Source organism: Emys orbicularis, chromosome 3 (genome assembly GCF_028017835.1).
Source record: "Emys orbicularis isolate rEmyOrb1 chromosome 3, rEmyOrb1.hap1, whole genome shotgun sequence".
Taxonomy (NCBI): Eukaryota; Metazoa; Chordata; order Testudines; family Emydidae; genus Emys; species Emys orbicularis.
The window spans coordinates 213,408,620-213,425,305 of NC_088685.1; the positions used below are offsets into that span (position 1 = coordinate 213,408,620).

A 16,686-nucleotide genomic window follows, 5' to 3' on the forward strand; every position below is an offset into this window, starting at 1 on the left:
TGCATCTAATTAATGTAGATTATTCTGTGATTTATATAATAAAAAAAACACAAACCCAGGAAATGGAGAGATTTCTTCTCAATATGTTAAACAGATTATTTGTAATGCTTTCACACATGCATATACCATCATTCTTTAACACTTCTAATATTTAGCTTTCAATATTCACAGCAACTGGAAGAGAAGAGTGAGGATGAAGAGGATAAAGAATGTTTAAAGCAAGCGATAACAGCCCTGCTTAACCTTCAGAGTAGTATGGAAAGGATATGCTCCAAAAGTCTTGCAAAGCGAAGACTTAGGTAAACATGTTTCCATTTTTTCTGCTTTCAGCCCTCAATGCTTTGCTATAAATCCAGGGTTCCCAGTTTCCTCTTTCAGTAAACAATGAACAAAATAGTTTGTGACAAGCCTGCTTTTTCAGAGGAAGTGACATACAAAGCTAAGATAATTTGTTATTGTTTTAAAACCTTTCGTATTTGTATGTGTCCTTGCACACAACTGGTCAAGACATCCTGAGAATCTAGTGGTAAGCAGAAGGAAAGATAAATTGTAGATTTTTTTTTCCAGATAGTGGATTTGTAAAATTATAATTGCTAATGTGCATTTCTTTTATGGTTGAAAGTAGATATTTCTTATGTCATGGAACCATTTAAATTATCTAAACAGATTTTTGTGTGCATACCCAGTTGAAAACCAAGCTCAAGTGTGAATCAGTAATTACTTGCAATGTTGTGTACTTCAGATATATTTGGTTATGATTAAAATAAATGACAATATTCATGCAGTGCCAGTTTATAAGTAATATAGAAACAGGTGTTTTTAAAAATTCTGTTCAATACATTAATTTAGGACTATTTTAATATTTTTGATAACTAATCCAATTTTGTACTCTAAAATGGAATCTTTAGGCTTAGACATAAATGCATCGTACAGCTTAGCTGCTAATTGAGGAAGGTAGAATAAAGTGCATTCTTAATAATGGAAATAAATTGAGAATACATGTTAGAGCATGTAAAAATGTACTGTAACAATTTGCCTTTTGCTGATTAGGCACTCCATTTAAAAACATTTTACATTGCATCGTTGATAACACATAGAATGCTTGTATCCAAATGAGGCACTTTAGGAATTAGCAAGCACTTTCTCCATACTGGTAGTTTCATTAAAATTATTCTCTTGTTAGCATGTGTGTCTTTGAGGGTGTATTTACCTTCTCATTTGGAAGGAATAGATTATTTTATCCTTTCTGAACTAATGTGGTATTTCCTTTTTTTTTTATTACTACTCTCGTTCACTGAAGTGAATCTGCATGTCGGTTCTATAGTCAGCAGATGAAGGGGAAACAACTAGCAATCAAGAAAATGAATGAGATCCAGAAAAACATTGATGGTTGGGAGGGTAAGGACATTGGACAGTGCTGTAATGAGTTTATAATGGAAGGAACTCTCACACGAGTAGGCGCAAAACATGAGAGACACATATTCCTTTTTGATGGACTAATGATTTGCTGTAAGTCGAATCATGGCCAGCCAAGACTTCCAGGTGCTAGCAATGCAGAGTATCGTCTGAAAGAAAAAATTTTTATGCGAAAGGTACAAATCAATGATAAAGACGACACTAATGAATATAAACATGCCTTTGAAATTATTTTAAAAGATGAGAACAGTGTTATTTTTGCTGCTAAATCAGCAGAAGAGAAAAACAATTGGATGGCAGCATTGATATCTTTACAGTACAGAAGCACTCTGGAAAGAATGTTAGATGTAACAATGCTACAGGAAGAGAAGGAGGAGCAGATGAGATTTCCAAGTCCTGAGCTTTATAGGTTTGCAGAACCAGACTCTGAAGAGAATATTGTATTTGAAGAAAACATGCAGCCCAAATCTGGAATCCCTATTCTCAAGGCAGGAACTGTTGTGAAACTCATTGAGAGACTGACCTACCACATGTATGCAGGTGAGGCAGCCTTTAAGCTGTTTTAGAATATTTGAAGCTGTTGATTATTTTACTAAAACCCTAATTTCTTTGCATCAATACTTATTAATACAGAATGAGAAGAAAGATACTGTCATCTTTCGTGGTTTTGCAAAGCTCCAGTCTGTATGTGCAGCGTCTTGATGCAGTAGCGTGGCTACGAATATAAGATGTCTAACATAGTGGCTGCAGAGCTTCTGTGTGGAAGCCACTTCAGCTCAGTATCTGAAGAAGCTCTCTGCAGTCCCTAATGTACCACTGTCACAGGGCAAGAACTGGATGATAGCAGTATTCTCTCTTGTGGCTCTGCCTCCAGCCTGCCTTTGCTTTGCCCTTACCCACCCTAGTGCAAGTACAGAGCTGTTGTGGAACAGGACCATACACATTTGGCCCATTCAAATCCAGCCTTTTCTTGTTCAGCAGAACCACAGCTGTTCTGTTGTCAGGTGTTCCCTGTGGCCTAATAACACTGATCTAAAAAGCATACTAAACATTGGTACCGTAAAAATAGATTAAAAGACTTACCCTTTTTAAAAAAAAATCCATAAACAATTTGAATAAAACCTCAACTAATCAACATGCTTTACAGTGCAAAAGGCATTCTGAAATAAAATTGTTTTTGAGTTAAGGGTCTGGATTCCAGAGAGGAGATCTTTATGTAGCCTCAATACTATAGACATAAAAATATAGGCCCCAGTCCATTGAACTCACTGGCACTATGCATGTGCATAAAGTTATTCTCATAAGATGGGTACTTGCAGGACCAGGGCCATACACAATGCTTCTTCCTGTATGTTCCAGGCTTCAAGAGTTGCTATCTGTTTGGACCTCATAAGCTGTGGTGATATTTCTAGGGCCACAAGCTCAGATATGAGTCTATGAGAAAGAGTTTCTATATTCTCTATTTTAAAACTACAACCTTGAATTCAATCTGTGCCTGCACAGGCAGCTAGTGAAATGAACACGCAGCAAAGAGGCAAGATATAATATCAATTTAGTAGTTACAGAGGAACAATTCGTTGCATGTTTCTTGCTTTAAATTTAACTGAATTTCAGTATAAAGGCTTATTAAAGGGACAAAGCTACTATACTCGACTTTAGGGCTTTTTAATACAAATGTCTGTACTTGGTAGAGATAGATACATAATAGCACTCATCCCTAGTTACCTTGCTTCTTAATATTTTATGTGCTGCATTTGCAGAAATGTTAACCAGGTTCTCTTGTTTACTGCTTTAAAGCTTTAAATGTGCAAGTTTCCTAAAGAAGGTGCCTCTTCCCAAGACACAGTTGAAAATTGGTTTGTTCATTTTTGAACCTAAAGTCTTACATTTATTAGTCAAAAGAGTATGCAGTACAATAACTCAGTGCTGTATTTTTTTCTTTTAATGTAAAATTAATCTGATTTAGGATAACTGAGTGCTTAACACTCCACTTTTTTTTTTTTTTTTTTTTTTTAAACTATTCAGTAATTTGCCAATTTAGACAAAGGATCAGGATGCTTCCCCCCACTCCCATGTCAGAAAGTTATATATTTTGATTTTTTTATAACGTTGTGTTATTGTAATAATTCTGACTTTTTAAAATATGTAATTATTTACTTTTCTTTAACAAAAAATGCTTTCCTGAAGAGTCGAGGGTAGGATTTTTGTGGAATTTTCTGTTCTGTTTCCTGATGGTTTTTTTTTTTTTTTTTTTTTTTTTTTTCAATTATTGCTAGATCCTGTATTGTAGATTTTTGTAATCCCAAGACTGACTTTAGAGCCTATTGGAAAAACAGGTTACAGTAGTAGAATTTTCCAACACATTTGGAGAGGCTGGCTTTCACCAGGGAGAGGCTAAGGCAGTTCTTTGGCTTGGATAAGTTTAGGCTAGGAATCAGTATCAAGGCTGTATCAGAGATTGGGGTTGGATTCTTTGACAGAGATGGAGAAGATCTATTAGGTCAGTGGTGCCCAACATTATTACACAGGAGGGCCACATAAACCCTAGCACAATCTTGTGTGGGCCAAACAGATTCTACATATTTTAATCAGATTTAAAATCACCTGTATTGATTTATATTTTAGTTTCAGCTTGTTTTATGTATTTAGATAGATTGATTCCAGGGGCGGATTTACCATGAAACACACAGTGCCCTGGCGCAGCGCCCCCCAACAACAAAAAGGGGCCCCAGGGTCGGGCACTCAGGCAGCTCAGCGCCGGCGCAGCCCTTGCAGGGGGGCTGTGGGGAGCAGGCGAGCAGGGACGGAGGCTCACCTGCACCCTCAGGGGAGCAGGCAGGAGCGCTACGAACGTGGGCCAGAGGATTCCGGAGGAGCACAGGGCAGCCGCGCAGCCGGCCGGTGAGAAGCGGCGCTTTGAAGGGGAAACCGACGCTTCTCTCCGGCTGCGTGGCTGCCCCTGCTCCTCCTGACTTCTCCAGCCCCTGCTCGCAGGGCTGGATTCAGAAAGGGGGCGGTTCCAGCCCTGCCTGGCCGGGGGAGGAGGTGGGAGGTGGCTCTGAGAATTGTGGCCAATGGGACCCGCGGGGGGCGGTGCCTGCAGGGCAACCACAGGACAAGCAGAGCCACCTGAACTCCCTGCACCTGCAACCCCTGCCCCAAACGGGAGCTGCCCCAGGTAAATGCTCCACACCCCTGCCCCAGCCCTGAGCCCCCTCCCTCGCCCGAACTCCTGGCCAGACCTTGCACCCCAACCTGTTCCTGCACCCTAACTCCCACCCAGACCCTGCACCCTGAGCCCCAGGAGGAAAATGCAGGGGGAAAAATTAAAAAGGGGGGGAGGAGATAAGAGAGTGCTCCCCCCATGGCTGGGGGGGGGGCAAAAATGAAGCTTGGCACAGGGCCCCACTAACTCTAAATCCGCCACTGATTGTTTCTATGTACTGTATTGTCTGTTTACACAGTTGTATAAACTAAAATGATGTAAACATGACGACAAAACGTTAATGAATTGAGTTTTAGTATATTGTGTTGAAGCAGGCCGTGGGTCTTATGAAGTGCTCTGGTAGGCTGTAGGTTGGTCCCCCCTTTATTAGGTCATTTAGTCCAACCCCTGTCAGCATGGAATTTTTCTTTAGAATACATTTTCCAGTGTTTTTGCCAGTCTAATTTGAAAATCCCAAGTAATTGTGCTTCCAACACTTCCCTACGGAGACCCCTAAAATACATCTCGTGATGAGGGCTTTTCCTCATACTCAGTTGTAATTTTTTCCTTTCTCAATTTCATTCCATTACAACTATTGTAAATTGCTCTCCATCCTTGGTGCCCAGTTCTTCAGTAACTGATACACTACACATTGCAAGATTAGAACCTTGAATATTTGTAGGTGGCTTTCAGTCTCTCCCCTCCCCCCCCCCCTTTGCTATCATTTAACCAAGTTATCTATATTTCATTTGTTAATCTCTATTGTAAATGAATCTCTCCATACCCTCAATCACTTTTATTGCTCTTCTCTGAATGCACTTGCATTTATTAATATCTTTCTAAAATGTGGTATGAATAAATAAACATAGTACTCCAGATGCAGTTACAGCAAAGCTATTTTAAGTCTCTGTTCTCATTTGCTCATAACTTTTCAAACCTTTTAGCCTCTGGGGAAGAAATTTTATTTGTTTGGTTTCTGTCCCGTGAATTTTTTGGAAGTTGGAGCAAAGGCAGTTCAGCAGTGTTTGAGAGCAAAAGCCAAGACATTTTAAGTAGAATTGGTTTTGTGACATTGTTTTGAAAAGTTTGAGCACTAAAATAAGTGGGGAAATGAAGGTAGTATTTAGAAGGGCAATAACCCCAAAGGAGAAGTACCTTTTTGAGTTTTCTGGTGAATGCTTGTTTTGATTTGGCTGGAGACTCACCTTTTGCACATACACAACGATTTGATACAAGTTATTAATAAGTTTGGCATTGTTCCTAGTGTTGGTAGGACGCCCTGTTTGTATGCTTGTGCTCAGTGAGAGAACTCTGGAGAGAAGCTCATATATCTGCCCAAAAAGGAACAGTTTCTAAATTATTTTAGGAACACAGGATCTAGTAAAAGAGATGTTTCTTTTGCTGTATTCCCCACCAAAATGCCCCCTTAACCTACATATAGTACTAAGCATACGGTGGTAGCCAAGAAGAGTCCTGATTTTTAGGTCCACTTCTTCCACCAAATGCACTTAATAATTCTCTGCTTTACAACCCCTATTTAACAAAGCTTAGAGGTGGCGTAACTGAGGCACAGAGAGGTTATTTGGTTTGTTCAGGGTCACACAATTGAGACAGAAAAATTGATTTGCCTACGTTGCCCTGGGGAGGTACTGTGATAGGCATTGAGTTAGAGTTAAAGACCTGAGTTCAGCCACAGAATTACTCATGCACTCCCACCTTTGCAAAGGGCTTTGAAATCCAAGAATGAGAGAAACACTGTGTATGCTAAGCATTGTTAGCCATGCTTTTCAGATGAACAAAGGAACACAGAGGTTCAGTGACTTAACCAGGAAGCACTACGACATAGGAAACTAGATCCAGTCTCAGTGAACATATTTGATGCCTATTCATGAGTCACCTAGCTTTTTAGTGAATTTACATACTTTGCAAAGAGTGCAGTGATTTACTGCATTTTTAGGAGATGCAGAGTGAGTGAGGCAATCCTCCGCAGTATCTCTGCCCCTATTGTCTTTACATAATGTGTGTGAGCTGAGAGTATGGCTCCATATGCTCACCTTACAAGACCTACTCAGGTGCCTAAGAAAGGGCATTCTGATGACATCTTAGCCAAATGATTCCAGATTGTATAATTTTTTTCCCCACCATACATAAAATTCTGTTAAGAGAAGTTTGAAAATTGTGTGTTCAACCTTAACTCTGCACCTTTGGGCATATGCATTATATTAGTCTCTTATTGCACGATTGCACTGTTTGAGAAAAGGTGTGACTGCTGCACACAAATCTCTTAGCGCTTCAACTTAAAGGTGTAGCTTCTCTAGCTGTGAGCATTATTATTTATTATTTGTAGTGCATAGGAGCCCTAGGCATGGACCAGGATCCCATTGAGCTAGGTACTTTACAAACGGAACAAAAATTTGGCTCCTGCCCCGAAGGTCTTGCATCCTATAAAGCAGGCTTTTATTGTGTAGCTGGGCCTGGCACTCTAAGGTGACATAAATGCAGTGTACTCTAAGTAACAGCAGAGTGTAGCTAAATTAGTTGCAAACTCAAGACCTGAATGATCTGAGGCAAAATCAAATATCAGGTCTCAGTTTTTTTGCAATCAGAGGTCCATAATGATTGATTATGCAGGATTTCATCTACTGGGGTGGACCTGTCTGTCCTCCAGGCTACATTGACTTATCTGCAAAAAATGTTCCCATTGGCACCAAGATGAAATCTCTGGTAGAGCAGCTGCAATGGCGTAGTACTGCCAGGGAGTCAGGCACCCACCGGTGGCCAGAGCCAGTGTAATTAATGACACAGGCCTCCTGGGATTCACCAGGTTTGGAGGCAGGCCCCACAGCCTTTTCCATGAGGCATGGATGGCAAACCACTGCATCCTCCCTGTAATGGGACAGTTCGATACATCTCTGCATGGAGACGTTTCCCCTACATCAAGCCCCTTTCCACAGAGTTTAAACACTAACGGAGACCATTTGACCCTGTTTTCATAAACCTGTTTGCGTGTGTCTTTCTCCCCCCTCCTTTTCCTGATGTTTGTGTAAGAGCATTAAGGTTAGGGGCTCCTCGTTTTGAAAGTCCTGGCAATTTTTTTATCTATAGGGCAGTGCTGTTCTATTTTTAAAGCTTTGATATGTTAAGAGTATTTGTGCGTCAGCATAGTGTCCGTTTCCTTTCTTAAGGAATTCAAGGGTGATTATTTATAAATCCTTGTAGAATAAGTTATTGTTCTTTTTTAGCTTTTAAATTGGCTGTATTGAAGGGAGAATTATCACATGAGCGGACATCCTGACTAAGTGGAGTTGTCTGTATTATTTTTTTAACCTACAAATTGGTTAGCTATAGAATATACATTATTTTTAAGCCACTGATTTTGTTAGTAAGAGAACACCTGTAATCAGAAACTGAAAGAAAAAAAAAAGTTAGATTTGTTTTGCTGTATTTACCTCAAATGGAACTACGCTGCTGTGGATTCTGTGGCTCTAGACACTGATCTCAAATTCTAATGTAAATAACAATAGCTATGACTCAGATGTAGAATAGCCAGGACATTTTTAAATTATGTGGAGGCATTCTACTCTTTGGTTTAAACAAAACATGTTTAGGGTACACATTGTGTGTTTTAATAATATATAATGAAAATCATTCTGTGGAAACACTACTACTTATAGACAAATACACCTCTACCCCGATATAACGCTGTCCTTGGGAGCCAAAAAATCTAACCGCGTTATATTGAACTTGCTTTGATCCACCGGAGTGCGCAGCCCCGCCCTCCTGGAGCACTGCTTTCCCGCGTTATATCCGAATTCATGTTATATCGGGTCGCATTATATCGGGGTAGAGGTGTAGTTAAATAGTTTTGTTTGGAGCCAAGTCAGGCATCTAAATAGGGGGCCTGATTTTCACATGCGCTGACTGCCTGCCTGAAACTACCATTGTTTGGCATCTAAAAGTTCAAGTGCTCCTAGTTCTGGATGTGAACACCTACCGTTTGGCACTCAAGTTTGAAAGGTTTTGTCTTTAAGTGTAAAAGTGCAGTTCAGCTCTGTAAAAATGACATTCTCCTCCCATACTGAGTAAAGGGAAATCCCCTATTTTCATTATTTGCATGACTATCTTATTAAGGAGACAGGTGGGTGAATTAACATCTTTTATTGGATCAACTTCTGTGGGTGAAAGAGACAAGCTTTTGAAATTACACACAGCTCTTCTTCAGGTCTGGGAAAGGTATTCAGAGTGTCACAGCTAAATACCAGATGGAACAGATAAGGAGTTAACACATGTTAGGAGAGACCATTTGGGGTGAAGTGGGCAGGTAACACCTCTACCATTCTACAACAAAGCAGGGTTAGCGGCATAGGGGTGTTCTAGAGAGAGCTTGATGGAGGGGTGGTGATTATTCCATAATAGCCCATTATAGGGTTTCTGACCCCTTCTTTTGAAACATCTAGCACTGGTCACTGTCATAAATAGGGTGCTGGACTAGATGACTCACTCATAAAATGGCATATATTTATGTGCATTTATAAAAATGCACTAAGTGCAACATTGTAAGAATTTTTCCAGTTCTTTTAATAATTGAGAGAGGAAAAACAAGTGTTTTTTGTGAATAATTTTAAAATGCAGTTGAAATTGATTTTATTCATTCTGTCTTGTATTGCCATGCCAAAAAGTTCTAAATTGTCACTAAAACAACAAGGAAATGTTGAGTGTACTGTATAACAGGTATCCATTAATAGTCTGAGTGTTTTCAAGTACACTTAGGTTTAAAGAAAACCATTCACTTTGAATCCTTGTGAAGTATTATAAATAGCAAATTTGTTGAAATGAAAGCAATGTTTTTTGTGTGTGTCCCCTAGACCCAAATTTTGTTCGGACGTTTCTCACGACATATAGATCCTTTTGCAAACCTCAAGAACTATTGAGTCTTCTGATAGAAAGGTATGTGACTTTTTTGTATCTTCACTGGAGTGCTTGCTGCACTGGTCCATATGAGGAGGGATCTCTCTTCTTTTTTCTTTTTTTTAATGTGGTGTAGGATTAAAAAAATGTTTTTATTTTAAAATTTAACATTTTAAAAAGATGGCTTCAATTTTTGTCACTGGTCTCTCTTAAAAGTTTTCAAATCCAAGGATTATGAAGTCCAAAAGATTGATTGAAGTCAATGGAGTTACACTGAGTTACACCAGATGAGGATCTTGCCCCAAAGGTTTTGTCATTTTGCAGTCTGTATTGGCACATACTGTGACTGTGTTGATATCCTCTATTTTATTTTTTTTATGTAGTGACATAAGATACATTTATTATTATTTCCAATTTAGTAAGTGGTTGCTCAACACTTACTAACTGGTAAGGGCCTGATTTAATGGAAACCCTCTAAACTTTTTGACTAGCAGGGGAGAAAGCAGAGGTATCTTCAATTGAATCAAACTCTTAATAGTTTTGTTAGTGCATGTTCTGAGAGAGGTTAACACAACAAATTACTGGTTCCTGTATACATCATTTAAATGAATGTAAAGGTTTAGGGTTTCTTGTTTGTCCCATGCTAGGTTTGAGATTCCGGAGCCTGAGCCAACAGAAGCTGATCGTATAGCTATGGAGAATGGAGATCAGCCTCTTAGTGCAGAGTTGAAACGATTTCGGAAAGAATATATCCAACCTGTACAGCTGCGGTGAGTATTAGAGAAATGCAGATAAAACTTCTCCTTCGGAGAGTGCCTCTGCAGATTCCCACAAGGAGTTTCTGGTCATTCTTCATGAGCCACAGAGCTACTGACAAAGTGGTAAAGCTATGAGGGGGCACTTATGCCTAGTTTGCATCACAGCAATCGGGAACCTGATTCCCACCTAGTAACGCATCCTCAGTTTCATTGATTCAGCTTATAAAACGTTTATAGAACCACAAAGCTCCTTTCTTTACAGTACATAACTCATTGGATAATAAAAAAAAAAAGTTATTTTCTTATAAATGGAGTTTTCTGAATGTATTGTCTCTGCAGATGCACACTGATCCCTCCCACCTTCGGTATACTTCGGAATCCTTCTGAAGACTCTGAAATAGAGAAGTGAGGACAGGTTAAGGGGTCAGCTTTTATAAAGTTTTAGGTGCTACAATGCAAATTAGGCACTAATGCTCCCTAATGGGTTTTCTGAAATCTGTGCTTCTAGTGGCTTGAGGGATGGAGCAGGAAGGCTACTGTAGACTCAGTTATACTGGCAAACCTGCACTTTTGCCTGTGTAGCTCGTTTCACTCAGGGAGCTATAATAAGCTATGCTGGCAAAATCTCAGGCCTGGTCTACACTACAGCTGCGGGTCGATCTAAGCTACGTAATGTGAGCTACGTTAGTAGCGTAACTCAAGACAGTGTAGCTTAGATCTACTTATCACGGGGTCCACACTCCGCTATGTCAACGGGAGATGCTCTCCCACCGACATTGCTTCCACCTCTCGTTGAGGTGGAGTACAGAAATCGATGGGAGAGCGCTCTTCCATCAATTGAGCGTGGCTTCACTAGACCCGCTAAATCGATGCCGCTGCATCAATTGCAGCAGCACCGATTTAGCTCCATTGTGAAGACAAGGCTTCAGTTTTGCCAGTATAAGCTGCATCCACTCTAGAGGTGCTTTTCCAGTGTAGTATATTGCTACATCTATACCAGCAAAGCATTCCTAATGTAGATGTGACCTAAGTAAGTAACATTGTTTTCTAACTGACAGCATTATTCAGAGCTTTCAGGTGAAATTAATATATGCCATATATACTCGTTCATTACCCGTTTGTTTATAAGCTGACCCCCCCACCCCCCAAGATGGTTAGGTAAAAATAGCAAAAACTGTATGACCCTTTCATAAGCCGACCCTATATTTCAGGGGTTGGCAAAGTTTGGCTCCTGGCCATCAGGGTAAGCTGCTGGTGGGTCGGGAGGTTTTGTTTACCTGGAGCATCTGCAGGCATGGAGCCTGTCAGCTTCCATTGGCTGGGAATGGCAAACTGTGGCCACAGGGAGCTGACCATGCCTGCAGACGCTCCAGGTAAACAAAATGACAATGTATTCGATATTCAATTCATTGATTCCATAGAATTTAAAATCATCAAATTTTGGTGTAGACCCGTTTATAAGCTGACCCCTGTTCTTTGATGCGTCACATTTTTACCAAAAATATTCGGCTTATGAACGAGTATATACGGTAAATGTATTTAAGGCAAGAACTAGATGTGCACATTTTTTGTGAATGTTTAATGTGAAATGAAAACTGTATATTAGCTGCAATTGATCCCTTGGTTCACCCTCCTGTATGGTCTAATTCTTACAGTAGCACCTGGAGATCCCATCTAAGCCATGGTGCTAGGCATTGTCAGACATAGACTAGCAGACAGTCTCTTCCCACAAAGACTTTATAATCTCTCCTTTAATGTTGTAGAGTGTTAAATGTATGCCGACACTGGGTAGAGCACCACTTCTATGACTTTGAGAGAGATGTAGATCTTTTGCACCGATTGGAAGAATTCATTGGGACAGTAAGAGGTATTTATGATTACAATAGATATCAGCATTTTAGAATATGTCCAGTGTTAGACATCTTTATTATGTGGTGATGCTTCCTTGTGGTCAGTGGATGAAGGAAAATGAAATGTTGGGTGCTTATGATGACTTATGTTACTCAGTGAATGACCTGAATAAACCTTTATTTAAAAATCAACTGCTATTTTCATTCCCAAAAATATGGTGCCTATTCAGAAAAATATGATCCATGTTACTTAACTCCGATGGCAAAAATATTATTCTAGTTATATTGAAAATGAATTGATATAATTGAAAATTGCCAGCAACTGAGTGGTTAGTTTTGAAAGCAGGTCAAAATAGTCTTTGGTCACCTGCTTATTGGGGGAAATCCCTTAAGCTATAGTTAGGAGTAACTTTCATAAAAGCTTAATGGAGGAAACAGTGTACTCTAGAGCAGGGATTCTCAGGCTGTTTCACAGTGTGGACCACATCTTGAGAGGTTATTACATAGGCTGCCCCCCCCCCCCCCCCCAGTTCATAATTGTGTAGCAAATCTTCCCCATTCATTTTTAATAATGAAACATCCCTGTGGCAGCTACAGCTGTTGCATACAGGAAAAGGTTATATTAGGAAAGTGTTTAATGTATATTTAGCAGCTTAAAACAGGAAGAGAACAAGCTATCAGTTCACTGTGGACTGTCAGCAAATTCTGTAGACTGGCCAGTTTGGAAATCTTTGGTCTTGTGGACAGAGCATAAGACTGGGATGCGGGAGTTCTTTGAGTGATTGCATGTGTCCATTCCACTTGAGGTGTGTGCGCACCCAGTGCACTAGTGTCGTAGATTTTTCCCTTAGTGATACCTGTCAGCGCAGGACGTATGCCCTTTGCTACCTCATACTACTGCTCAATGTTATGAAGGGTAGAGCTGCCCCCAGCCTCCCCTCCATTCCTTCTTACCACTCATGAAAGTAGTCAGAGCATGGTAGCTTGCTCTTACAGGTGTTTTTTTTCCCCTTGCTGGGAATTTGTTTTTCTAGTATATGTAGTTGGTACTCGTCTGGTAGTTTTATAGTTAGTTTAGATATGTTTAATTTATTTAGTATTGTTCTTGGTGTATATTTTGGTTTCCACTTGTCTGGGGGCTGACGCCCAGTACCAAGGCATCACTCAGTCTCTGGCCTGGTAGTTCCTCCAGTGGAGTTGTAAAGGGAGGCTCCACCTCTGTTGAAGAGGGTTGCTTCCTCCCTGGAATTACAGGTAGAAGTAGTTCAGATAAGCATGCACAGATTGGTGGACATTTTGGGGTCAGCAGGGCCTCCTGAGGGGCTTGCTCCATAAATGAGAATATTCTGGAACCCACAAAGGTGTTGTGGCAAACACCTTCATTGCCATCTACAGCCAGTAGGACTGAGAGGAGGTCTTAAGCTCTGTGAACTGGTGAGTGTACCCAGCCAATGTACATATGAGAGTTCCTTTTGTTCCTCTACAATCAACATTGACTCCGGTTACAGACGCTTCTTCCCTAGGTTGGGGAACCCACCTGGGGAGTCTCTGGTCTGGCCAAGAGATAGATAGCTCTCCGCATAAATGTGAGGTTGTTGAGAGCTCTCTACTTAGCTTGTCACACTTTCCTTCCCCACAGAAAAGAAGAAATTTCCTAGTTCTTATGGACAATACAGCAGCAATGTTCTATGTGAACAGACAAGGAGGGGCCAGATGGAATCTCCTGTGCTAAGAGGGAATACAGCTTTGGGAGTTTTGTATCACCAATACAGTTCACCCCAAACCCCGTCTGGGTATTCAGAACACTTTAGCAGATGGCTTGAGCAGGTCTTTCACCAGCCAGATATAGTAAGAGTCATTTTTCAAGCATAGAGGTTCCCCATGTAGACCTGTTTACAACTCGTCACATCTGAAAGTGTCAGCAGGGTGGGTTTTTTTTTCTTTTTTTCTTTTTCTTTTTTTTTTTTTTTCCCCTCAAGAGTGGGTCACAATCCAGCATCCCTGACAGATGCTTTTCTGTTACCCTGAAGGACAAACTCATCTATGCTTACCCTCCAGTTCCTCTCCTCCCCAGAGTATTATTAAAAATCAAGCAGGATCATGCTCGTACAATCCTCATAACACCAGTGGGGCCTTCCCAATATTGGTTCTCCACTCTGCTGAGCCTCTCAACTTGGGCTCCGCTGACATAACCTCCAGAATCAGTCCTGATCTCTCAGAACTACAGTCACCTCCTTCATCCTAACCAGTGACTCTTTATCTTACATCCTGGATATTCTGTGGGAAGTACCTCAGGAGGTCTGTCCAAGGAATGTACAAAACATTCTTTTGAATAGCAAGAAACCACCTACTAGGTACACTTACCTGTTGAAGTGAAAGCAGTTCTTGTGGTCTCAGCAGAAAGGTGTTTCTCCACTCTGGGCTCCTATACAGCATATCCTGGACTATTTGTTACAGCTGACACGTCAAGGTCTTTCCATCAGTTCCATCAGAGTTCACCTAGCAACTATCTCCACTTTCCACCCTCCAGTTGCAGATTGCTCTGTATTCTTCAAACCAGTGTCACTCAGGTTCTTAAAGGGTCTGAACCCTTTATTTCTCCAAGTGGAGTATCCTATCCCTCCTTGGGACTTAAATCTGGTGTTATTAAGGCTGATGGGTCCTCCCTTTGATCTGTTGGCTACCTGCTCGTTACTTCATCTTTTAATGAAAGTGAACTTTGTGGTGACGATTGTCTCTCCACAGAGAGTAGGAAAATTGCAAGCCCTGGTGTCTGACCCACCTTATACAGTCTTTTACAAAGACAAAGTGTACTTAAGCCCACATCCAAAATTTCTGACCAAAGTAATGTCACACTTCCATATCAATCAGCCAATATACTTACCGACCTTCTTTCATAAGTTTCATTCTCATAAGGACAAGGAGAGATTCCATGTATTGGCTGTCAGCAGAGCATTAGCTTTCTCCTTGGAAGAAACTGTTTAGATTGTCCTCACAGCTGTTTGTGGCAGTCGCAGACAGCTTGAAGGGTCTCATTTCAAAGAATAATCATTATGGATTTCCTACTGCATACATTTGTGCTATGACACATTGTGACTCTGCCAAGCACCGTGCTGGCACATTCAACAAGATAATGAGCAGCTTCTGAGCTTTTCTAGTTCATGTGCCTGTACAGGACATTTGTAGAGCTGCAACTTGGTCATTAGTTCATACCGTTGCATCTCATTATGCCATCTTTCAGCAGTCTAGAGATGATGGCAGATTTGGACGTGTGGTCCTTTAATCATTATTTAGGTAGATTCTGATCCCACCTCCAGTTTGTAATGCTTGTGAGTCACCTGACTTGAAATGGACATGTGCAGTCACTCAAAGAAAAAATGCTTACTAACCTGTTCTGTAACTGCTGTTCTTCAAGATGTGTTGCACATGTCCATTCCACAACGCACCTTCCTTCCCCTCTTTATTGGTGTCTGTCTGATAAGAAGGAAGTGAGAGAGGTTGAGGGCGGCTCTGCCCAACAGGTACCACTAATGGAAGGATCTTCAACACTAGCACGCTGGCCATGCACACACCTGAAGTGGAATGGACATGGTCAACACATCTCAAAGAACAACAGTTACAGAAAAGGTTAGTAACTGTTTCTTTTCTGGGGTCCAGTTTTCCCTTTGGTTCCATGTGTGAAACTCCCATTAATTCAGAAGGAATTACGTATATGCTACTACCAGGATCACTGGGCTCCTACTACTATTTCTAGCTTTGCCGCTGCTTGGCTTTGTGTGAGTGAAACCCTGCTGTGCTTGTTTGCCCTTCTGTAAATTGGGGAGAGTGCTTACTTACCTCAGAGTATTGAGGCATAATGTTTGTAACATGGAGATTTAAAAAATGACATTGGCCTCTTTGGAGAAACATAGAATTAAAAGGGTTAAAGAAATATTAATGATGTCTCTTTATTCCAGGTAAAGCTATGAAGAAATGGGTTGAATCAATCACAAAGATAATCTACCGGAAAAAGCAGGCACAAGCCATTGGGCCAAGCCACAATATTACTTTTGAAAGTTCACCTCCTGCAATTGAGTGGCATATAAGCAAGCCAGGACAGCCAGAAACTTTTGACTTGCTCACTTTGCACCCAATAGAAATTGCTCGACAGCTCACTTTACTTGAGTCAGATCTTTACAGGTATTTTTCCTCCATTGAAAAACTGAATTTACTATACCACATTATTACACAAACCCAAAATTACTTCTGCAGGCCCTCTGTACAGATCCCCCACTATTGGCATACCCCCTTGACACATGTTGTGTGCTAGGTTGTTAATTAAGACTTTTTTTGGAATAATGGTAGTCTTTTTTAGAAGTTTTATATTATTGTGCTTTTTTTTATTACTATTATTATTTTTTTAGAGCTGTGCAGCCATCAGAACTAGTTGGAAGTGTGTGGACCAAGGAAGATAAAGAAATTAATTCTCCCAACCTTCTCAAAATGATACGGCACACCACTAATCTCACTTTGTGGTTTGAAAAGTAAGGGGGTTTTTTGTTTGCTTTTT

At 40.6% G+C, this 16,686-nt stretch overlaps 1 protein-coding gene across 1 annotated transcript in view; it reads left to right on the forward strand.

The window, feature by feature from the left end:
* The window catches only part of SOS1 (SOS Ras/Rac guanine nucleotide exchange factor 1), an 80,686-nt gene that overhangs the window by 48,579 nt on the left and 15,421 nt on the right, over positions 1 to 16,686 (forward strand). The window contains exons 9-15 of the mRNA XM_065401014.1: positions 172 to 299; positions 1,301 to 1,956; positions 9,487 to 9,568; positions 10,177 to 10,299; positions 12,051 to 12,154; positions 16,094 to 16,316; positions 16,541 to 16,660. Of these exons, the coding sequence (XP_065257086.1) occupies positions 172 to 299; positions 1,301 to 1,956; positions 9,487 to 9,568; positions 10,177 to 10,299; positions 12,051 to 12,154; positions 16,094 to 16,316; positions 16,541 to 16,660 (1,436 nt within the window). The remainder of the gene's footprint in view (positions 1 to 171; positions 300 to 1,300; positions 1,957 to 9,486; positions 9,569 to 10,176; positions 10,300 to 12,050; positions 12,155 to 16,093; positions 16,317 to 16,540; positions 16,661 to 16,686) is intronic.